Below are 23,918 nucleotides of genomic sequence, written 5' to 3' on the forward strand. Positions count from 1 at the left end.
TAGGGTGTCTGTACTAGGGGAAAGGACTGTACTGAGGGTTTAGTCTGGAAGAGGGGTTTGGGGGGGTTCTATTGGGGGTTATCTGTACCGGGGATTGTACTGGGAAGCATCTGTACTGAGGGGTTAGGACGGTACGAGGGGGCTGTACTGGGGGAGTCTGTAATGAGGGGTTAGGCTTGGAGTGGGACTTAATTTGGGATGGCTGTACTTCAGGGTTAGGTTAGGAACGTCTGTACTGGGGGTGTCTGTATTGATGGATTAGGCTAGGAGGGGAGCTGTACTGGGGTGTCTTTACTGGGGGGTGTTTGTATTAAAGGGTTAGGCTGGAAATGTGCGTCTGTACTGGGGGGTCTTTACTGAAAAGTTAGACTGGGAGGGGCTTCTGTACTAGTGATGACAGCATACTGTATATCACACTGTAATTTGAGAAACATTAGTGCACCGTAAAGTTTATGTTTATGTTTAGCACAAAACACATTAGTATATGTTTAAGAAAAAAATGAAAGCAAATGCCCAGATGAATTTTTGGCACAGTCATTTACAGTATGCATTATCTAAAGTACCCAGGCATGGGCGTCCGTAGGTAAGGGAAAGGGGGGTCAAGTGCCCCCCCTGGAATCAGAGATCAGATCTTAAATTCAGCACAGTTGCATCGCTATCGGGGTGCGGGCAGCCCACACCCGGGTGCCATCCACCAGTGGGGTAACACCATCAAGGTGGTGTCAAGCCCCCCATCAGTGTAGTGTGACTTCGGGCTCTTTTCCTTGCTCAGTCCAGCAGAGAACTCAGCGTCACTGTGACAGGAGAAAGGCGTGCTGAGGGCTATCAACTGTTTCCCCCACTCGTCCCCCCCCCCCCTTTCTCCTATCAGGGACAAGAGACGGCAGCTCTCAACAGGTCCCCGCCCAGCTTCCTGCCTGAGAGACACACTGCCCAGTGCCACCAGAGAGAGAAACGCTGCCCAGTGCCACCAGAGAGAAAAAATTATCCACTACCAGGGTACAGACATGCTACACTACTGACCAGAGTCGCCCCAGGGGAACCCAGAGTGAGCGATCATCCAGCCGGAGGGATCACTGCTGTAGTTTTGCTGGGTCTGGTAAGAGGGACTGTTGGCCATTATCCATTACTTATCCTAGGGACTGTACTATGTCTGCAGTCTCTGACCATGATAATGTGATCATGACATTGTCGAAAAGGGGCGGTGCATGGGTGACCCTAAAATGATGCCCCCCCCCCCGAAAAAAGTTCTGCGGACGCCCATGTACCCAGGTAATAGAAAGGTCCGGTTCGGAGGCCACTTCTTCTTTCCATAAGTCCTGTAAATTGCCGTGTTCTACTGTTTATATATTTAAAGCATGTTGTTTTTAATATATCAATGGCAGACAGCACCAACAGTACATATACAGCAGTACTGTAAGGGCTTCCATTCTCATGACCACAGAGATTACTTGATACTTTTACCAAGCTGACATCCACAGTCCTTCGGTTAGATGTTAGTCAATCTCTTCTGTGGGCATTGGTCATGGTTTGTTTTTGCCCACTCCCCCAGCCCTAAACTGAATGGTTACTATTTCCAGTAACATATAAGTAATGTATCTATAATGATCATATTTCATTATTTCAATGACCTTCCTTACATTATAACATTTGCCATAAATGGTGAAAAATACAGAAGGTGTACACACGTGGACACAGGTTACAATGAAAAGTTGAGATCATTTTTATTGTAAGTGAATATATTTTTAGAGCACACAATGTACAGCTAGTTAAGTGGAGTTCACTACCAGAAGTTTCTGCATGTATGAGTTGAGCCACTTCTGTCTCTCCATTGCAGTGAGCATTTTGCTCTTCTCTCTGAAGGCAGCATCATCAGCCACCACAATGCTCCTTTTATCCAGCTCTTCATTTGCAGGCCACGGAGGAAGCCATCTCTGGTCAGATATTGCACTTTTGATTTCATCGTCATCTGGCAATACCTTTTTGGCTATCTCATTAGAGCCAAACAGAATCTGCCTGGCGATGGGCTGCAGGAGTAACTTTCTGGCTCTCTCTTCAGTGGGTTCATTGGGGAGAATATTCGATGTTAACATTTTAAGACTCCAGTTGTGTAATGATATAGAAGGGAGCTGCTGTTTCCACGAGTCTGGCCCAGACATAAAGGGGTTTTTCTGATTATTATTTATTGACTGGTCAGAAAGATCTCTTCTCCAAAGTCTAGAAGAACAAAATAATACAAGGCATAATTAACATTTGCGTTTACCATACAGCAATAGTTTTATGTAAAAAATAATCTAAGAAATAAAGATGTGATATACTGTATGTATGGTATATTAGATATGTCACTATGATCAATATACCTTTTGCATCTATCAACATGCATTTTATATGTTAAAGTGGATGTATATTGGTTTTGCAGATTTTTTTTCTTTATTCTGAGCAATGCTAAAATACATTTAGACACCCTTGAACCACTACAAAGTAAGCCCCACAGCTAACCAGGGTGAGCTGACTAATCATACTGATGGGAATTTTACAGTGACAATGATAAATGCTGCTTCTACACATGCTTGTCAATACATCTATGTTTATTTTAATGTGAGAAATGTGTAGCTTTTATCGCATGAGGTTGGTGTGCTGCTCTTCTGCTTTGTTTTCTAGTATACGTATGAAATATTGAATATGAATATGGTCAATTCTCTTTTGTGAGTGGAAATTTACGCTTTTCAATTTTATCTCTGAATATACTCTCACCTGCTTACAGCATTGAAAAGCTTAAGTTGAATAGATATAGCAAAAAAAGTCTGGCGCTATAGATATGAGATAATATTAATTAAGGTAATGTTAATTGATATAAGTGAATATTAAAGTGCAATAGTGCAAATGATATGTCCATGATAGCAAACCATATAAATCAATAGAGTACACACCGATAATTAATTGAGAAAAATATCCAGTATATCATTAATACACAAAATGTCCATATGATGATATAATTAGTGAATAACTTGAGTTCATGAAAATAAATTCCTGGTGCACTGTGAAGTCAATCATTCTTAAATATTGAATTAAAAAACTTGACCACGTGAGACCACCACCACAAATAGACAGGAGGCTTACCAGAAAGCCAGAGAAAAACTCCAATAGTGCAATAATGCTACAAAAGGTGCTTTATTGGCGAGGAAATGCAATGCTGTTACGCACACACGCTCTGCGCATGCACTGATGTGAATTTACTTTGTTTGGAATTCCAATTTTTACCTAACTATTCCAGTGACTTGTTTGTGGGTCATCTTGTTTTATGCAGCATTGCATTTCCTCTCCAATAAAGCACCTTTTGTAGCATTATTGCGCTATTGGAGTTTTTCCTTTTGTTTTTTTATATTTCACTTGCACTTTTGGCTGTGGATTGGATTGGACCATCACCCAGCACCTGTGTATATCATCTGGTGGTGAAGGCCCAGCATATTGGGATATCGCTCCAGGCTCCAGTTATTTCTCCAACGGATCACGGATCCAAAAAGCCTTGTATGACCCCCCTGAATAAGGATGGTCACTGGTTTTCTGGTAAGCCTCCTGTCTATCTGTGGTGGTGGTCTCACGTGGTCAAGTTTCTTACTTCACTATTTATGGATGATTTACTTCACAGTGCACCAGGAATTTATTTATTGAACTCAAGTTATTCACTAATTATATCATCATATGGACATTTTGTGTATTAATGATATACTGGACATTTTTTAATGGTGTGCATTTTGTGTATTAATGATATACTGGCATTAATTATCGGTGTGCATTGTATTGATTTATATGGTTCACTGTCATGGACATCATTTACACTATTGCACTTTAATATTCACTTATATCAATTAACATTACCTTACCTTAATTAATTGTATCTCATATCTATAGCGCTGCACTTTTTTGCTATATTTCTGATTTTGTGCCTACTATCTGGGTTATAGTGCATAGCTTCTGTATGTCATTGTGGCTTATTTAGCACAGATATTTCTTTTATTCTTTATCTTAAGTTGTATAGGCAAACCTTTTTTGATTTGGAGTAGGGAACTCCTGTCAAGTTTTTATTGCATATATTTATATTAGCATCAACCAATTGTCTCTCTGGAGATACTGGGGTTGACATACTAAAGGCAAACAGGCTGTTCATTTTGCAAAGGGGTACTTTCATTTTGTAAGAGAATTTTCCCTTTAGCCTAGTGAATGAGGTGAAAATCTTCTGTAAAGTGAAACATTCAGTAGTTAAAACAAATATAAGGATTGTGTTGAAATAAAAGCAATTAGTATCTGTTTGATAATCCTGTAGGTAAGTATGTACACTTTGCAATTTGTCTCTGATGCAACAAGAGTTAAAGTGGTATTAATCCCAAACAACAAGCAAACATGTATTATATTCCAGTTTAACAGTTCTCAGGTGTGATGGCTGCATTACTTTTCTTTTTAGTGCTTTCTTTCTTTTGTTTTAACTTGTGATCCAACAGAACAATCTGTCCTGCAAATGCAGTAGTTAGAAGGCTAAGAGACAAATCGTTTTTGATTATCTTTTATTTATTTATGTAAAACCTTTATCCATAAAGCAACAAAGCTTTTGCTGCAACTGCTTACAAAGTGTTAGCTGGAGTTTGGTCTCAGTATGTTAGTGTATCTAAATTTGCTAGTATGTCTAATGCCGCGTACACACGTAGCCAACTATCCGGCGGACTTAGTCTGATGGACTACCCGCCGGACTGTCCGCCGGACTTTCCGAATGAGCTACTTGCCCACAAATGGCACTTTTTCAGCGGACTAATATGGCGTACTAAGTCCGCTGGACTATCCGCCGTACTTTTGAAATGAACGGACTCGCCGACACACGCGGAGGAAAGTCCGCTCATTTTGAGCGCGTCTCCAGGTAGCCGTGGCCAGCGAAGGAGGCATCGCTGGTCCCGTCACCTGGTATGGACTTAAAGGGGAACCCCTAAGCCGAAAAATCGGCATGGGGGTCCCCTTAGGTCCACATCAGACCCTTGTCCGAGCACGCTACCCGGCCGGCCCCCACCCCAAAGCACCTTGTCCCCATGTTGATGAGGACAAGGGCCTCGTCCCAACAACCCTGGCCATTGGTTGTCGGGGTCTGCGGGCGGGGGGCTTATCCGAATCTGGGAGCCCCCTTTAATAAGGGGGCCCCCGGATACCGGCCCCCCACCCTATGTGAATGAGTATGGGGTACAATGTACCCCTACCCATTCACCTGTAAAAAAGTAAAAAAAAACACAACACACAAGGGTTAAAATAGTTTATTGCACAGCTCCAGGGGTCTTCTGTCCGTCTTTGGGGGTCTTCTCGCCGGACTCCTCCGCTATCTTCTGCTAGCTCTTTTGCTAGCGGAGGAGCCCGGCTTTCTTCTTCACCGCCGCCCTCTTCTTCCGACTTCGGGGGGTCTTTTCCCCCTCTTTGGGGGTCTTGTCCCCCTCTTCGGTTCTTCTTGCCGGGCCACCGCACCTTCTTCTAGCTCTTCTAGCCCTTCCCCAAGGCACCCCCAATGTTGAGGGCACGCAGCCTGGCACAGCTCAGGAGGGGGGGCGCTCGCTCGTCCCCACCCCCTTTCCTGGCCGGTCGGGTTGCATGCTCAGACAAGGGTCTGATGTGGACCTAGGGGGGACCCCCACGCCGATTTTTCTGCGTAGGGGTTCCCCTTTAAGTCCATACCAGGTGACGGCTACCTGGAGACGTGCTCAAAATGAGCGGACTTTTCTCCGGGCGGGAAAAGTCTGTTCATTTCAAAAGTACGGCGGACTGGCACACACACGGCTGGATTGTTTGCCGAAATGCGAGTCCGGCAAAACTACTTTCTAAGTCCGCCGGAGCCTACACACGGGGGGATTGTCCGGCGGACTTGAGTTTGCCGGACTTTTCCACCGGATTGTTTGATCGTGTGTACGCGGCATAACATTCCCCTCCCCACAAGACTGACAGTGCTGCTGTTTAAAGGTGCTCCTGTGCGCTTTCATTCAGAGTGGGGGCACTCTAACACAGGAGATGTGTTACTGGCCAGATCTCCAGAAAACAGAGGGTTTTGGCTTTAATGTGGCTTTAAACAATCTCCTTTTCTCCTTTCACTAAAAATCACACACACACATGCAGTTCTGCATGCTGGTATGAAATCATCTTACATTCATTGGTAAGGCAAATATGTTTTACTTTTGCTTACAATGACTATTTTTCCAATTGCTGGTTTCTTGATGCACTGGTGATGTAACCCTGGCCTCACAGCTTATTTTGGAAGTTCCTGTCACATGTTTCAGGAGGCAGACCCAGAGCTCTGGACAGAGTTCTGGGAACTGAAGGGAGATGGATTCATCTGCCCTTATGCCCCATACACACGGTCAGAATTTCTGATAGAAAAAGTCAGACGGGAGCTTTTCACCGTATATTCTGACCTTGTGTATGCCCCAAAGGACTTTTTACGTCAACAATTCTGATGGTCCGAGAAAGAGAACATGTTCTATATTTTTTCGACAGAACAAATTCCTATGGGGAAAACTGCTCGTCTGTATGCTGTACCGACATACCAAAACAACGCATGCTCTGAAGCAAGTACGAGATGAAAGCTATTGACTGCTAGCTATTGAACTTCCTTTTTCTAGTCCCGTTGTATGTGTTGTACGTCACCGCGTTCTTGACGGTCGGAATTTGGTGTGATCGCGTGTACGCAAGACAGCTTCAGTGGAATTCTGTCGGAATTCAGTCGGGAAAACCTTCAGAGTTTATTCCAATGGAAAAAACTGTTGTGTGTACAGGGAATTAGAGAAAATGGCAATTGTGAAAAGAAAAAGGAGGAAAAGCAAAATGAGGCATGCAAAAAATAAAAAACAAACAACAAAAGATTCCTTGTAATCCAGTGCTGGGGGGTGATGGCTACAAACAACTTGAGGCATACCTCAGAAAAGTTGTAGAGCAGATGGAAAGATATCAACAAGCTGACACATTATCAGGAGTACAGCCTGCTGACAGCTTTCCATCTGTTCTACAGCTGCACCTTTGTTCCATCCCAAGCCTTGTTGCGGTTCAACATCGAGCTGTGTTGGAGACATGACACATCCAGTGTGCCACTCAACCAAACCAGCTGCACCATTCGTCAGGTTTGGAGTCCTATGGCTGGTCCACTTGGGGCTTCTCCACATCACTGACCCTTGCAGCTTCTACCAGTGGTCAGTCATCCCTTCCATTTGGTGGATGCCCATCTGGCATGATTAAGCACTACTGCTAGTGCGAAATGTAAACTTTTTTTGTCTGCTGTGTTTGCTGGGTTTTGATGTGATTTTTTAATAAAGAAAGGTGTTTTTTGTGAAGAGTGTGGCAGTCCAGAGTCTACTTTCGTCTGTTGCTACCTGCACTCAAAAACGGTATGGATGCAACCCTAATTCTTACTGAATTAAATTAAATCTGTGTTGTAATTGACCCTCTCTGTGCCATCACTTTGACCAATAACAGCTAGCAACACAACTGTACATAATGAATGGCATGAATCAAAGTCATTCATTGTTTGCATTTGTCATGTGATCTGCTGTATTTGGTCAGCAATCATATGGTACTTGCGGCGGGTGGTACACCGATCAGTCATCAGGCTGTGTCTGGTGCAGTCAGTAATAACGTTGCAGGGGCGCGCGGGGCGCGCTCTGGGAGGACATCATATGGCATTTACCTGGGATGATATAGGTCCTGCCCAGCTGTCATTTGACGATAGGATGGGCAGGAAGTGGTTAAAAAAACCTTTGCACCCAGAAATGATAACAGAGTAAGCAGAGTAGAAAATATTAATATACAATATTTTATATTTATTCTATAAGGCTGCTTGCACACAAGGCGTCGGCGGTTAAGCACCAATATTTTTAGCGACACTTTACCATAGTTTTTGAGAAGGGTTTTGGTCGCTAGTGGGGCACTTTTAACCCCTGCCAGCAGCCAAAAAAGGTTTAAAACCACCGGCAAAGCGCTGCTGCAGCAGCGCTTTGCCAGTGGTTCGACGGCGCTGCCCATAAATTTCAATGGGCAGGAGTGGTGGAGGAGCACTGGAGGGCCTGCTCCTCCACCGCTCCTTCATCGCCCCAAAGATGCTGCTTGCAGGAGTTTTTTTAACATCCTGCCAGTGCATCGCCTCAGTGTGAATGTCCTCGGGCATTTACACTCAGACTGCAGGGGAGCCTGAAAAATACCTCAGTTTGAAAGGGGTTGAATGGTCTTTTTTTTTGCAACTCTAATGTGCTTTATAGACTTTTAGTAGCCCCATGTTTCTTTATTGAAGTTCACAAAGATACATTTACAAAGCGATTATGATACTTACGCATGTTCTATGTAGACAGGCCGGTAAAAGGTTTAAAATACGTTGTTGTTTTTTTTTTATCTAAATGTTATTGTGGGTTTACAGTAAGTATAGTTCCTTCTTGGACAATATTAATGCTGTAATATTATAATATGATTTAATGCTGTGACAATATTAGTGCTGTGATTAATAAAGTGTATTACTTTTTTATGTATTGTTGAAAGTGTTTATGCAGTGGGTGATTGAAATGCAGCTTCAGTGCTATGCATTTCTGGATGCAATTTTATGCCTTTGATGACAACTATTACTGCGAAAAACTCACCAAAATCGCATCAAAAACACATGTACATGCGTTTTTGAAACTTTTCCATTTAGGTCTATGGGTTACAAGATCACACTGCTTTGCATCAAAATAGCACAGAACTCTTCCTCAAACTTGCATCGCAGTTGTGCTACATTGATATGAACAGCCACCATTGAAAACAATGTATTTCCCCTGTCACGCACTTCCGTGCGACTCAGGTTGCATTAGAAATCACACTAGTGTGAACCAGACCTAAACACTAATGGGCAAGGCCCTCTGATTCCTCTTGTATTGAATTACATAGTTAGTGAGGTTGAAAAAAAAGACACAAGTCCATCTAGTTCAAACTATAATAGGGAAAAAGAAAAAAAAATATCATGCAATCCCATATACGCAATCCTATACCCACAGTTGACACAGAGGGAGGCAAAAAACCTCAGCAAAGCATGATCCAATTTGTAACCAGCAGGGGAAAAAATCCTTCCTGATCTCCTGAGAGGCAATGGCATCAGCAATCTACTGAGCTGGCCAGAACCAGCTCTTGAACAAGTCTATTCCACATTTTCTCAGCTCTTACTGTGACGAAAACCTTCCGTATTAGGAGATTAAATCTCTTTTCCTCCATGCGTAAAGAGTACCCCCTTGTCCTCTGTGATGACCTTAAAGTGAATAACTCTTGGGGGCGTGGCCAGATGTGGGACACGGGAGAGTGAGATGTGAATGGAGGAGCGTGTGTACCTCCTCTCTGTCCCGCTTGGCATACCTGACCGGACCAGAGACTGACGGAGATTTCCGGAGATAGCCGGAGACTGCCAGGCGGCCGGAGTGGGATGTAGCCGAGCGATATGGCGTGGGCGGCTGCCTGGGTGGGATGAGCGCTGTGCAGGAGGGGAGAATCTGAAGCTGTGACATGAGAAGCTATGAGAGGCTGTGTAAAGTCATTAGGATTGTTAATCCATCTGTGCTTTGACGACAGCAGCGGCAGAGATAAGTGGTGAGAGCAAGAGTGGAGGAAAAGGCTATGAATACAGGTGATGTGTGAGAGGGTACAACCGGGGCTCATTGGACTGGTGAGTGACTTTCTATACATTTAAAACAGGAAAGAAAAAAAAGAGGGGACATATCTGCTATCCAGAGAAAGGGGTGTGAGCAGGAGCTGTGCGAAAAATCCAAGCTGTTTGAAACCAGGACAAAGTAATTATCACAAGTCTCTCTGTATTGTTCCTCTATTCAATTCAATTCAAATCGAATACTAGGGGAAAGTTGCAAAAACACTTGCGACTTGGATAAACACATCTATTCCAGGGCTATAGTAATCATAATTTAATACCAGTGGATATTTCTGGGACATTTTATGCTCCTGAAAACCGCCAGGGCCGCCATAAGCAGTCATCCAGGTCTTGCACTTGAAAAAACTGTACAAACCGTGAAAAGTAGCTCTCATGCCTTACTATTTTGATGCTGTTTGAGGCCTTGTTGTACATTATTCAGTAGTTTGGCCCTCTCCCTGCCCCCTTTTTTTTGTGTGGCCTCTGCAGCTGTAGTCTGGACAGTACATTGCTACCTTGCAAATTTATAGCATTGAAACACTCTTGTGCTACTTCCGTATTTTGGAATTGCTAAAATTGTTAAAGTTTGCAGAGATCGCAGACCGCTGCACAATATCCCCTTCTTTTCTTTTTCCCTCTCTGAAAAATAGGTGCTGGTTCAGCACTTGTTTATCAACGTAAGCAATATGACTAGAAAGAGGGGAGAGGAGCAGCCACATCAGGAGAATTCCGGGTTACAAACAACACGTTCGGTGAAAGAGAAGGAAAAGGGAAGCCAGGCTGCAGCGGCCGCAGCAGCTAAACTTGAAAGGTTTGCTCATACCCCGAAAAATTCTCCTAATAAAGGGCCTCAGCAGCCAACTGTAAAGGCTCAATCCTCTCAGGATAGAAAAAGCCAAGGTAAAGCGCAGGGCCAGAAAAGTTCTGCATCAACAGGGATAAAGATGGCAGGTAATAATAAGACAGTAAGTGGGAGCTCAGAGCTTGTGGTTGAACCAAACCCTCACACACCTTTAGCAGAACAGGAAGAACTATCACTAAAGGATATACTTATCGCTGTTAATGCATGCAAGAGTTCACTGAACAGTCTATGTGAACAAATTGGGGGAATTAAGGAGGAACTACTCTTGCTGGGCCAAAAACTGCAGATAACCACTGAAAGGACCACAGCTTTAGAAGAAAGACTGAGTTTAATGGAAGATTACTTTTTCCCCTTTAAACAGGAAATCAAATCAATACGTGAAAAAAAATGGCTCTTCAGATTTCAAAATTGGATGAAATGGAAAACAGGGCATGTAGGAGTAATGTACGAGTGGTGGGACTTCCTGAGGGGTGTGAAAGCCCCCATCCCGTTGAGTTCCTGGAGAAGTTGATTAAAGAGGAGTTTGGGGAGGCTATGTTTTCGCCTTTGTTCGCTATAGAGAGAGCTCACAGAGTTACAGCCAGAGTTCAACCAACTGGTGGACATCCCCGGTCAATGCTCTTAAAGTTTTATAATTATAAGGATAAGGAAACTCTGTTGAAAAAAGCCAGGGAGAAGGGGGAATATTTTTTTCAAAGGTGTCAGGATATCATTTTACCCAGATTATTCTCCAATGTTACAAAAACAGAGCAGAGTTTATAGGGATTAAACATTCCTTTCAGAAACATAAAATCATGTACGCTTTACTGTACCCAGTCCGTTTGCGGATAGCGGCTCTGGGGGGGACACAATTTTTTGATACACATCTGAGGTGGCAAGATGGCTTGAGGAGAATAAGAAGAATCTACAGGATGTAGAACTTTAAGTGTAATATGTAACTCTTTTTTTTATGTATCACAAAACGGGATCAGTATAATAATTCACTTGGCTGGTCACTTACTGATGAAAGACATTCAGGTTTTTGGAGAAATGTTTTCAAGTGGGTATAATTTGTTACTAAAGGAGGTGGGTTGCTCCCCAATCTTTGGTTGTCATCATCTTCTAAGCCAGGAATATAACAGAATCCCCGCTTACACAATCTAGTAGTTTGAATATAGCCTCCTGGAATATCAGGGGGCTCGGGAACCCAGTTAAAAAAATGTCTGTTTTCTCAAATATGGGGAAAAGTCGGGCAGACCTAGTTTGTCTACAAGAGACATATCTAACAAAAGATACTATGGGGGGGTCTTTATAGCAAGAAATTTTGGTTCCAATACCATTCGGTTTATTCCTCCTATTCAAGGGGAGTGAGCATAATGGTCAGAACCGAGGCGCGTTTTTCCCCTTAGAGAGTCATAATAGACAAGGATGGGCTTTTTACACTGCCAAATAGAAAACAAACCCTACGTTCTGGCAAATATTTATATTCCACCACCCTTTAAAATTGAGATCTTATTCAATTTGGTAGAATTTTCGGAAGATAAAGAGGGTATACCAGTTATTGTGGTGCAGGATTTTAATGAAGTCCTCAATAAGAGAAAAGATAGGTTTCCACCCGGGGTTCAATCAGATAATGTCCCTGAGGGCCATTTGGCCCAATTTATGGAAGAAGTGGGTGTGTGTGATACCTGCAGAACTGGGAACACAACCATGCAGCAGTATTCATGTTTTTCCAGCTCATATAATACACTATCAAGAATTGACATGGCGTTTGAAAACGGCAAGGCGCTACATCTAGTAAAAGACATAGTTTACGCCCCAAGAGAAGTGGCAGATCATTCACCTCTAATATTAACGATCCAAGTTGAGGATAAAAACCTGCAAAGGGAGTGGAAAATAAGTCCATTTTGGCTGTAGTTAATGGGGGAACCAACTGAGATAAATGCAAAATTAAAAGAGGTTGTAACTTTAAATGAGGGGACAGCACCAATAGGAGTGGTATGGGACACTTTAAAGGCATTTCTCAGAGGGTTAATAATACAGCAGGTGGCAGGGATTAAGAGAAGCTCTAGGAAATGGGAAGAGAGTATTAGAAGAGAAGTGGTAGAGGCTGAAAAACAATATGTGGAAGATTCAACCCCTGAAAAACAAGAGAGATGGCTTAGAAGCCAGCAGAGACATAGAAAGGTTGTTACGAGAAAGGTTGAGAACAAGCACCTCTTTCAGAGACAAGCGGCTTTTGCTGATGGGGAGAGTGCAGGCCGTATGCTTGCTAGGTTGGTTAAAACCAACAACTCCCTGTTAGGGATCGTGGCAATCAGGATACCGGGAGGGGGGGACATTTCCTCTCGGACCCCTGAAATTCTGAATTCATTTAGGCATTATTATGCAAAGTTATATAAATCCAGGCTGAGAGAGGAAGGGGGGGGGGTGGATCGATTCTTTGGGGGGATAGAGGTACCAACACTTTCAGAACAAGCGAAAGAGGAATTGGAGAGCCCCATAACCTTGGAGGAACTACAAAGTGCTGTGGCCAATCAGAAGTCCCCGACGGAGATCTATAGGTGGTATGGGGAGGTGTTGCTCCGAGAACTATTGAAGGTTCTAGAGGATGTGGCAATAGGAGGGAGGATGCCTATTTCGATGTGAGAAGCCACAATAATTGTATTGCCAAAAGAAGAGAAAGATCATTGGATATCTCATTGCACAGGCCAATATCATTGCTGTGCTCCGATGCTAAAATACTCACAAGAGTATTGGCAGCAAGGGTGAATAAACATATACAAAAACGTATACACCCAGATCAATCTGGGTTTTTAACGAATAGGTCCACCAGCACCAATATCAGGAGAGTGTATCTGAGAGTTGTTCAACTGCGGGTGGTAGACAGGATGAAGTATCTAGGAATATGGTTAACAAGAGATCTAAACCAATATTTAGATGACAACCTTGCCCCCCTCCTGCTCAGATTTAGACGGAAGCGTGACATCTGGAACCGCTTACCCCTGTCAGTCGCTGGTAGAATTAATTTAATAAAAATGGTTTGGATGCCCCAGTTCCTGTATTATCTACATTACGCTCCAGTTTGGATAAGAATGAAATGGTTTAAAAAGATCAAAACTTTGTTTAGGGAATTAATCTGGAAGAATGGACAACAACACATAGGCTTACAGACACTGCAGTTACCAATAAAAGAGGGGGTACACCAGTTCCACACCCCACGTAGCTACTTTTTAGCTGCTCAGTTGCAGCACTTGAGGGGTTGCGATATGGTGATAGGAATAAAAGGGAGCTAATGCTGTTGCAGGGAGCTAAGCATGGTAAATTGGTGGAAGCCCTAGAAGCAGACTCCCTCCTTCCTGGGTGCCCTACATTAAGATTAATTACAAAGGTTTGGCAGTAGGTTAAAAAAGGAATGGGATATGTAGGACCAACAGAATATACCCCATTGTGGGATAATAAGTATTTTCTAGACTTATTACCTATAGGTAAAGTAAGTTAATGGGAAAAGTGTGGTGTCGAAAGACTGGCCCAAGTATATGAGGGGAGTAGGTTGAAATCTTTTGAGGAGTTAAGGAGGGACTATGGTATTCCAAACCACTCCTTTTTTTGGTACCTTCAAATCAGACACGCTTAATATACACATTTTAGAACCCAAACAGTAGAATGGTGTAAAATCCCTCTTATTCAAAAAGTTGCTAAAATGGAGTCATTCAAAGGGCTGATATCTGAGTTATATGAACAGCTTTGTAGTAAAACCATCACTAGGGCAGGATTGGTTAAAAACAAAAATAGGTGGGAGGAGGACCTTGGAGTAAGGATAACAGAAGAGCAGTGGAGGAGAATATTGGAGGGTAGTGCCCTGGTATCAGTGTCTCCTGCATAAAAAATGTCCCAGCTATTTCTTTTACATAGGGTTAATTATACCCCGAAAAAAACTTTTTAGGTGCAGCTACAGAGTGGACGCTAAATGCCCAAGGTGTCAAAACATTAGGGGCCTGATCCATATGATATGGAAGTGCCCAAAATTATTTAGGTACTGGACAGGGATAGTGGAAGCCATTAATAATACCTTTAGGACTAAGCTAGAACTGGTTGGGGAGGTGTGTCTACTGGGAAAAACAGAGGGAATTAAGGTACCGGAAAAGGTTAAAACAGTAGTAGTAAGGTGCCTATTTCAGGCACGAAAGATAATAGCCCAGAACTGGCAATCGGTAAGACCCCCCACATGTGAAGAATGGACAAAGGCGATGGATGACACTATATGGAAGGAAAAAGTGGTATATACTAGAAGAAGGAACTTTTGCAAATTTCTAAAGATATGGACGCCATGGTTGGACAAAATGGGCTGCCCACCATAAAGGGGGCTACTAGGTTTATTGTAAGGGTGAATTAAAGAACGAGGGGACGGTACAAGGAAGGGAGAGCAGACCGGAAAGAAGGAAAGCAAGTAAGAGAGAAGGGAGAGTAGTATAATAGCAATATAATTATTGGTTAGTGATGACACAAAAAGTCAAGGCACAGTAAATTGTTGTAAAACAAGGCGCTGGGAGGGAGAGGGGAGGGAACGGAGGCTGGAAAGGAGGGGTTTAAAAGGTTAAAGAAAGAATAATGTACGAGGGGTTTAATAGTTAAATGTGACAATGAAGGAAATATGTATCTGTATCTCTGGATTTTGAAGCTTCTTTATTCTTACAGGTATGTATGTCTTACATGTTTATTTAAAGGAAATAAAATAAAAAGGTAAAAAGGTAAAAAAAAAAAATGAATAGCTCAAAACCAAATTCACGATATGGACCACTTATGTATTTATACATGTTGATCATATCCCCCCTTAATCTCTTCTTCTCAAGGGAGAATAAATTCAGTTCCTCTAATCCAGTGATGGCGAACCTTGGCACCCCAGATGTTTTGGAACTACATTTCCCATGATGCTTCTGCACTTTGCAGTATAGTGGAGCATCATGGGAAATGTAGTTCCAAAACATCTGGGGTGCCAAGGTTCGCCATCACTGCTCTAATCTTTCCTCATAGCTGAGCTCCTCCACGCCTCTTATCAGTTTGATTGCCCTTCTCTGCACTTTCTCCAGTTCCCTGATATCTATTTTGTGAACTGGTGACCAAAACTGAACTGCATATTCTAGATGAGGTCTTACTAATGATTTGTACAGAGGTAAAATGATATCTTACTCTCTGGAGTCCATACTTCTCTTAATACAAGAAATTACTTTGCTCACTTTGGAAACCACAGCTTGGCATTGCATGCTATTATTAAACTTATGATCTACCAGAACACCCAGATCTTTCTCCACCATTGATTCCCCAAGTTATACTTCCCCTAGTATGTATGATGCATGCATATTCTTAGCCCTCAAGTGCATAACTTTACATTTACAGTATCAACATTAAACCTCATTTGCTACATAGTTGCCCAATTAAACAGTGCATTGAGGTAATTTCACTGCCTAGATTAGTGTCCTCTACAAACACTAAAATTGTACTTTTAATCCCAGATCTTATATCATTTATAAATATATTAATTTATTAAATGAACCTTGGGGTACACCACTGATAACCTTAGACCATTCAGAGTAAGGCCGCGTACACACGCGCGGACTGTTCGCCCAACTTTGTCCGTCAAACAGTTTCGGCAAACAGTCCGCTCAAAATTAGCATGAACGGACATGGCCACACACGACGGACGAACAGTTTGCTGAAACCGTGCGCGATGACGTGAACGGCACGTACGTCGGGACGAAAAATACGACGTCCTATACACTGCATTATAACTTTCGGCGTGAAAATCCTTTCTGGGCATGCGCGCAACTTTGTTTGACGAACAAGCCTACACACGAGCGGACTGTTCGCTGAAACAAGGTTTCAGCGGACAGTTTTTCGGAAATTCCGAAAAACCTTGTTCGTCAAACTGTCCACTGAAACTGTCCGCTGAAAGCCCACACACGAGCGGACTGTCCGCCCAAACACTGTTCAGCGGACAAAGTTGGGCGAACAGTCCGCCCGTGTGTACGCGGCCTCAGAATCATTAACCACTTCTCTCTGAATATAGTCTTTTAGCCAGTTTTCTATTCATTATAAACAGATTTTTCCAGACCTGTAGACTTAACCTTACACATTAGCCATGGGCAGGGAATTGGGTCAAACGCTTTTGCAAAATCCAAGTATACCACGTCAACACCCACCCCTCTGTCCAATGTTTTACTTACCTTCTCATGAAAATAAATCAGGTTTGTTTGATAACTTCTGTTTTTCATGAATCCATTTGATCTGTTACTTAAAATACTTTTTTCCAGCAAGAGTTCATCTATGTGGTCTTTTATTAAACTCCCCAGTATCGTCCCAAATATAGACTTTAAACTAACAGATCTATAGTTGCTTGGTAGAGACTTTGGTTCCTTCTTAAATATAGGCACCACATTGGCCTTACGCCAATTCCATGGTACCATTCCAGTCATTAAAGAGTCCCTAAAAATTAGAAACAATGGCTTTGGAAATGACAGAACTCAATTCTTTTAAGATACATGGGCGTATGCCATCTGGTCCACCTTTATTCTGTCTAAATATTTCTGGACCATATCACTTTGAGCCATTGTGAATCATTTGGAGCTCAATACCATGCACATTATGGACATGATCTCCCCCATGCTCCTTTGTATACACAGAGCTAAAGAAGGTATTTAGTACATTTTCCTTCTCTTTGTCTCCAGTCAACCAGGTCAGACCTGACCTTTTTACTATTAATATATTTGAAGAATTTGTGGGAGTTTGTCCTACTATCTTTTGCAATCTGTTGTTCGTTTTGAATTTTTGCATCCCTGATTTCCTTTTTCCAAACTCTATAACTCTGTTATATTCTTTATAACATTTAAATGATGATAGTGTACCTTAAAGCGGGGTTCCACCCTGAAGTGGAACTTCCGCTGATCGGAACCCTCCCCCCCTCCGGTGTCACAATTGGCACTTTTCAGGGGGGAGGGGGGTGGAGATACCTGTCAAAGACAGGTATTTACACCCACTTCCGGGCATAGACTCCTGTGGGAGTCTACCCCATTTCCTGTCCTGCCACGCTGTCTGCTGGGACACACACGGGTCTCAGAGACAGCGCGGACAATTCCTATTGCGCTGCGCAACTCGCGCATGCGCAGTAGGGAACCGGGAAGTGAAGCCGATTCGCTTCACTTCCTGATTCCCTCACCTAGAATGGTGGCGGCAGCAGCCGAGAGCCGAGCGATCGATCGGCCTCGGCTGCTGGCATCGCTGGAACCCGGGACAGGTGAGTGTCCATTTATTAAAAGTCAGCAGCTGTAGTATTTATAGCTGCTGGCTTTTAATATTTTTTTTGTAGGTGGAATCCCTCTTTAATTTTAATATTTTTTAAAAACTATTTTCTTATTATTTATAGTTTTTATTAACATTGGCCTTTTAAAATTATTGCCTATGGGAATATACTTTGCAGTGAGTAACTGTTCTCCCTTTATTTTGTAAAGCGCTGCACAAACTTTTGGCTGTACATAAATCCTGTGTAATAATGATAATATTAATAATAGTAATAATAATATAGATTTATTGGTGATTTAACTAATATATTTATTAATACATGATTAGCACATTGATTAATTTATATAATAGCGTTACCCAGGATATTGTAACTATTCTTTGTCTATGTTTTTATTGCTGTCTGTGTCTCAGCTAGGTAGACTCAGCCCACTACTTGTCACTGTCACTTAAAAGGTGATGGGAGATCCAACATTTAACAGTTATCACCAAAACAAGAGGTGGCTGAAATCTTCCAATGAGGACACCTGTTCCAATGACAACCTTCCTCTAACTTATTGCATCTCTGGGACAGGAGGTGAAGATAAATCTCCTTGCTGGGACACAAACAGATGTTTTAACCCCTCACTATTGTATGAAAAACAAAAACAGTTTTAACTATACTTATAAATGTAAGTACTGAACTTAATTACAGTTATTCATCTCTTATCTGACAGTTTAGTTTAAGCTCTCAATCAGAGAAAGCCAGTCAAAGGGCAGGTTGCTTCTGCAACACTTTTTCTTTAGCCTGATACATCTAGGGTCTCTGGAAATCCTTACGTCATTAATTATATGATTATTTGTAAACTAAATAAGATCATTAAATTATTAGGCTCCATTCACACTTGTGCAACTTGTCATGTGACTTTGAACACATAAAGTTGCATAATTCGCAGCCCATGTATTTCAATGAAAGCCATTCAATGAAAGTCACAGCAACTTTAAAAAGATTCCTGCACTACATTGATAAGACTTTCATGTGGCTTGAGTGCCATAGACTGCAATGTAAACTATCAAAAGTTGCATGAGAGTCACATCTTAATGTTATCAATGCAACAGTTGTGTAACAGTCAAAGCCAAAGTCGCATCCAAATCAAAATGGAAATCGCACAACTTTGGACTCTCACAAGTGTGAATGGAGCCTTAAGCACCAAAAGATAACAAATCAACCAAAGACCATTACATTTTACATTTATAAAAAAAAATATGTTATCCTTTGGAGTCTATGTTTCAATTATGAATATTATATGAGTATCCTTGTTAAAATAGAAATAAATAACCCTACAAAGAATAAACAAAAACAAAAACAAAAAACAAAATCATCTTGACTCAAAATATAATGATAAATACTACAGCATTTGAAGTGCTTTAGGTGTCCTCAAACGACAATGAAAAACATTTTTTTTTAATCGACTGTCCCCTAGAGTTTGAATAGGAGTATCCTCTCAGTAAGGCTCGGTTCACACAGGGGGCGACACGAGACGACACGACTTGCCGCGCCGTGACCTGCCGCAACCTCAGCGGCGACTTGCAAATGACTTCTGTATAGAAGTCAATGCAAGTCGCCCGAGGTCGCCCAAAAGTAGTACAGGAACCTTTTTTCTAAGTCGGAGCGACTCGAGTCGCTCCTCTTAGAACGGTTCCGTAGTACAGAACGGGGGCGACTTGTCAGGTCGCGGCACGGCAAGTCGTGTCGTCTCGTGTCGCCCCCTGTGTGAACCGAGCCTCAAAGGAAAGAGTCAATAAAAGGCCCTAATATGTTTCCCGGGTATGTAATATAACTGAATTACAATTTCCTAATAAGGTTTCTTTTTTGTCTTAATAATTAATTATCTTTTTCATTTCTAAAATATGATTCATTTTAGTACATATTATTAGCAGTAAATGAAATATCTATAAGGTTGGCATGAAGCATTACTATCAAAAGTTTTGTAGATGAACTTAGAGTAATCAAAGTTCTAATGCACTAATAACTTCTACCTGTCAACTCAAAAAATAAATCATGTTTGTTCCCTTCACTCATTTTCTTCTGCTTTAAATTCCTATATAATCGAATGTCAGAGTCTATACAGGAGCCTAATACAAGTTTCTTCTTTGTGGATCCTACCTTTGTTCAACTTCCCTAATATAAAGTGTAAAGCTTATCTACCTAAATTGTAGCAAAAAATCAATACTCTGCTTATTACCTGTTTGGACTCCGGATGTTTGTGATTATGGCTGTAGAGGACAACACAATGCAGTATCCCAGAAGGACTGTGATCAGAAAGAAACTTCGCTCAGCAGCTCTTTTTTCCATGCCCTGTGCAATGTCACTAAAAAGCATCAAATATATTAATGTCATTTCATGTTATAACTTAATACATATTATACACTGATCTCTGTGTATATTATATAGACATAAGTATCAGTGATTTAGAAAGTCTAAAGAGAGGAGAGGAGCCCTACCCAATTATGCAGTGTGCTTAAGTGTCTTCTTATAATCTCTCTTCAGTGTGGAATCTAAAGGTAAGGTTTTTATTTTCTAACTCTTCTGCACAGATACTTTGTTTTAAACAGGTATAATGCTGCATTTTTAGGTGGGGCACAATATATAATGTCCTTGTATTTTTAAGACAAAATTGACTTTAAACTAGACCTAAAGTTAGAAACTGCACTTTGGTGTACCTGCTCCAAATGCTATCTGATTGCATTACCCTCAAATACTTACCTGAGAACTCTCGTCCACAAAACTTGATGATTTTCCTGCTACTTCTGGTCTACAAATGCAGCTAAGGAATCGGAAATGTTATTCTCAGAGGCATTGATTGTCCATTGGCTTCAATACATTTTATATCACTGCCTCTGTATAGGTATGCACACCAAAAGCTCTGACTTTGCTTTGACATACTTGTTCTAGGCAAACTGCTTTTTCAGAACTAGATTAGCAATGATGGCCCACTATTCTTTACTTGGTACAGGTTTAAAATTGTGCAACATTAATTATGTAAAGCAAAAATCTTAATCTCATATGTTTTGGAAAAGTAAAGCATTGGAAGAAACAATTACATTTCTGTCTACCACCTTACACGTGTACATTTTCTCATATTATAAACATGTATTGTCTACACAACAGGAAATGCAGAAGGATAATAGTGTACAAAGTACAATAACTCATAGCAACAAATCACATCATATTTAATTAATTTAGAGCACAAACAAGGATTAGTTGCTGTTGGTTAACACACTTGTACAATGCTCCTTATTTTAGGTTATTTTAACTTTAGAACTTTACCTCTTTAATATGTTTTGTACACCTATTAGAAGACAACGCTATTTCATGGGAACCACTTTTAAATGTCTAAATTTGCAAAACTGTACCATAGTATATTTGCCAGAACCGATAGTTCTTCTATTATTATAGTCAGTCCAATCAAATCTGATATATCAATTTTTAATACATAGTAATGAGTTGAGTCACACACCAACAACATTTATGTTTTGGAAATTTAGGTGGCAAGATGTTACCACCATATTTTCTGGTTCTTTTTCACTGCCTTGGATTTTTACCCCTTTTGTTGATTTTTTTCCCACTTGGAATTTTGTCCCTCTTCCACAAAAATGTACATTTACAATATAGTTACATAGTTAATCTGGTGGAAAAAAAACACAAGTCCATCCAGTTCAACCAATAGAGAATATATATATTTATGTTTTTTAGGTATATTTTAAGCAATAGGACAATTTTTTCATGCATTGTGGAATGTGCACAACAACATAAGCCACGAGAATCTTTACAACTATATTAAAATAGACACCTTGTGATTATTATAGTTATAAAGAGTCAAACCACCTAAAAGTGATATATTTATTATTGAATGTTAGACCAGTAGGCTCAATAAACATCTGGGTTCTTATATGCCTTTTAATACTTCAATGGGGAGATATCCCTATCATTTTTCCTGGCTCTGTTCTTGTTCACCTGTAGGTTATAGGTGCTCTCCCCCACTGTTGGTTGTTCCAACATGTCCTGTTGCATTCTCTATATTGCAAAACAAGTGGAATATCCAACAGAGAGAGTGAGATCCCCCAGCCCTACCCCCATTGGCCACAGCAGTTTAGAGAGCCAGAAATTCTAACAGAGATCCTGCCAATATAGTCCCCAAGGAACTAAATATTAAAGGGATAAAAGTAGGTGGCTTAATTCTCCAGAATCTACCAAACACTAATATTTTTTGTGTGGTTTACTTTTTAAACCTGAAAAGAAAATATTCTTTAGATAACTTTCAAATATTTAGCGTTATAATACTAGCATCAATGTACCCTTTGCTTTAAAGAAGATTGAGTTGATGTTACGTATATATTTTTGTACAGGTCTTAGTAATACATATTGAAAGAGTGTATCTTCTTTTCTAAGTACTGCTACAAGCATACAAGATGATGTAGTACAAATATACAATAGTATTTAAGTATTAGTAGTTTCATATTGAAAAAAATGAGTTTACCTGAATAGTCTATCTTTATCTTCTTGACTTTTTGTCTTGAGGAGCCTCTAAGAAGTGCAATGATTTTTTTTCTTACTACACCAGCTCCTCTTTTCATTTATATACACGCATATATGATGCCGAAATGACGCAAATTTCTTACTCGTTTCCTTATGTGAAAAATTGACTATGTCACCTCTGCCCATCAAACTCACGGGTCTCTTCGATAGCTCTTCAACATCTATTAGTCCAAGGCCTTGTGTCGAGACATAAAGGAGGAGGCAAGAGGAAGTGGATATATTTACTTTATTGGTTGTCTTTATTTCTTTAGCACAGAATATATGGTACATTGGTTAAACTGGACACTTTAATGAATTGAATAATGACATGCAAAAATTAGGTGAGTCTTCTTTGCAAAACCTCAGGATCGAGACTGGTGTCAGGTCCGCAAGTGAAGAATCCAATATTGTTGGTTTTAATTCAAAGTCAGCAGAAACAATGGACCTCTTGCTTAACCCACCTCCTCCTTTTTCTTTTCCTGTTGTCTTGTATTTAATAATACAATATCAAATGTCCAGGAAACTCTATGACCTGATGTGTTGGGGTTAAGGGTGACCTTGTTAAAAATGTAGCGCCGATGGTCTAATTGTTTATGGAACAGGAGCCATCGTTAGCTTGTTAGCTGCTTGGAGCCTAGACATGAGTCACCAGCCTTTCTGACAGATGATGTGACAACAAGACGTGAAATAATGGCTGCCCTTGTTCTTGAATTTTCCTATCATTAGAGAAGCAAATTTTAAGAATAACAAAGTTTATTTGCATGGCAAAAAAGTTTTTCTTATCTACTTGAACATGACTTTATTCTGAAAGAGAAATTTGGTGCTCATAAACGGTGTTGATAGGAATTATGAAACTTAGGGTAGTTATGTGATAGCTGCAAACCCAGAAGACACATATAGCAATGTTGTGTAGGAGAGAGGCTATCAATTGAGTTTTGTTTTTGTATATTGCCTATATAACAGAGGCAGTTAGAGTATCTTTTTCTGACAGTATTTCTAAAGTATATGATATGAACATGCAGCATTATTATTTGAAGGAAATTATCTGCAGAATTATTATTTCCTTATACAAATGCATTATCTGCATTCTTTGGCTAGCTATAGACTGTGCATGGCCAATGTCTTAGACTAGACTGCAAAAATCATGTGTATTGCTTAAAGCTGAACAACCTAATAATAGGATTTTTATATACAGCTTACCTGTAAAATCCTTTTCTTGAGAAGTACATCACGGGACACAGGAGCTTCATTACATAGTGGGTTATATAGGCACCTCTGGTGATTGGACACTGGTTAACCCTCAATTAAGGAGAATTCCTCCCCTATATAACCCCTCCCATATGGGAGGCACCTCAGTTTTGTAGCAAAGCAATAAGAAACCACGTAAAACCCAAGAGGGGCGGGAGCCCTGTGTCCCGTGATGTACTTCTCAAGAAAAGGATTTTGCAGGTAAGCTGTATATAAAAATCCTATTTTCTTGATCATACATCACGGGACACAGGAGCTTCATTACATAGTGGGATGTCCCAAAGCAATGCTCAGTTTGAGGGGAG

General features: G+C 41.0%; 1 protein-coding gene across 1 annotated transcript; it reads right to left on the reverse strand.

Moving 5' to 3' along the window:
- Positions 1-1,699: 1,699 nt before the first annotated feature.
- PTH2 (parathyroid hormone 2) lies at positions 1,700-22,465 on the reverse strand. The gene is made up of 3 exons (XM_077456113.1): positions 22,328-22,465; positions 20,033-20,158; positions 1,700-2,217 (listed from the first exon to the last, which is right to left on the reverse strand). Exons 2-3 carry the CDS (start codon positions 20,140-20,142, stop codon positions 1,770-1,772), a joined length of 558 nt encoding a protein of 185 aa, XP_077312239.1. The 5' UTR covers positions 20,143-20,158; positions 22,328-22,465; the 3' UTR covers positions 1,700-1,769.
- Between the last annotated feature and the right edge of the window lie 1,453 nt (positions 22,466-23,918).

The sequence above is a fragment of the Lithobates pipiens genome, unplaced genomic scaffold (genome assembly GCF_037356315.1).
Source record: "Lithobates pipiens isolate NorthernLeopardFrog02 unplaced genomic scaffold, aLitPip1_a1.2 Scaffold_27, whole genome shotgun sequence".
Taxonomy (NCBI): Eukaryota; Metazoa; Chordata; class Amphibia; order Anura; family Ranidae; genus Lithobates; species Lithobates pipiens.

Excerpts from the sequence above, each read along its gene's own strand:
- PTH2 (XM_077456113.1), bottom strand. The coding sequence starts at position 20,142 with ATGGAAAAAAGAGCTGCTGAGCGAAGTTTCTTTCTGATCACAGTCCTT. Across the intron at positions 2,218-20,032 it reads AACATCCGGAGTCCAAACAG|ACTTTGGAGAAGAGATCTTT; the intron begins GTAATAAGCAGA and ends TTGTTCTTCTAG.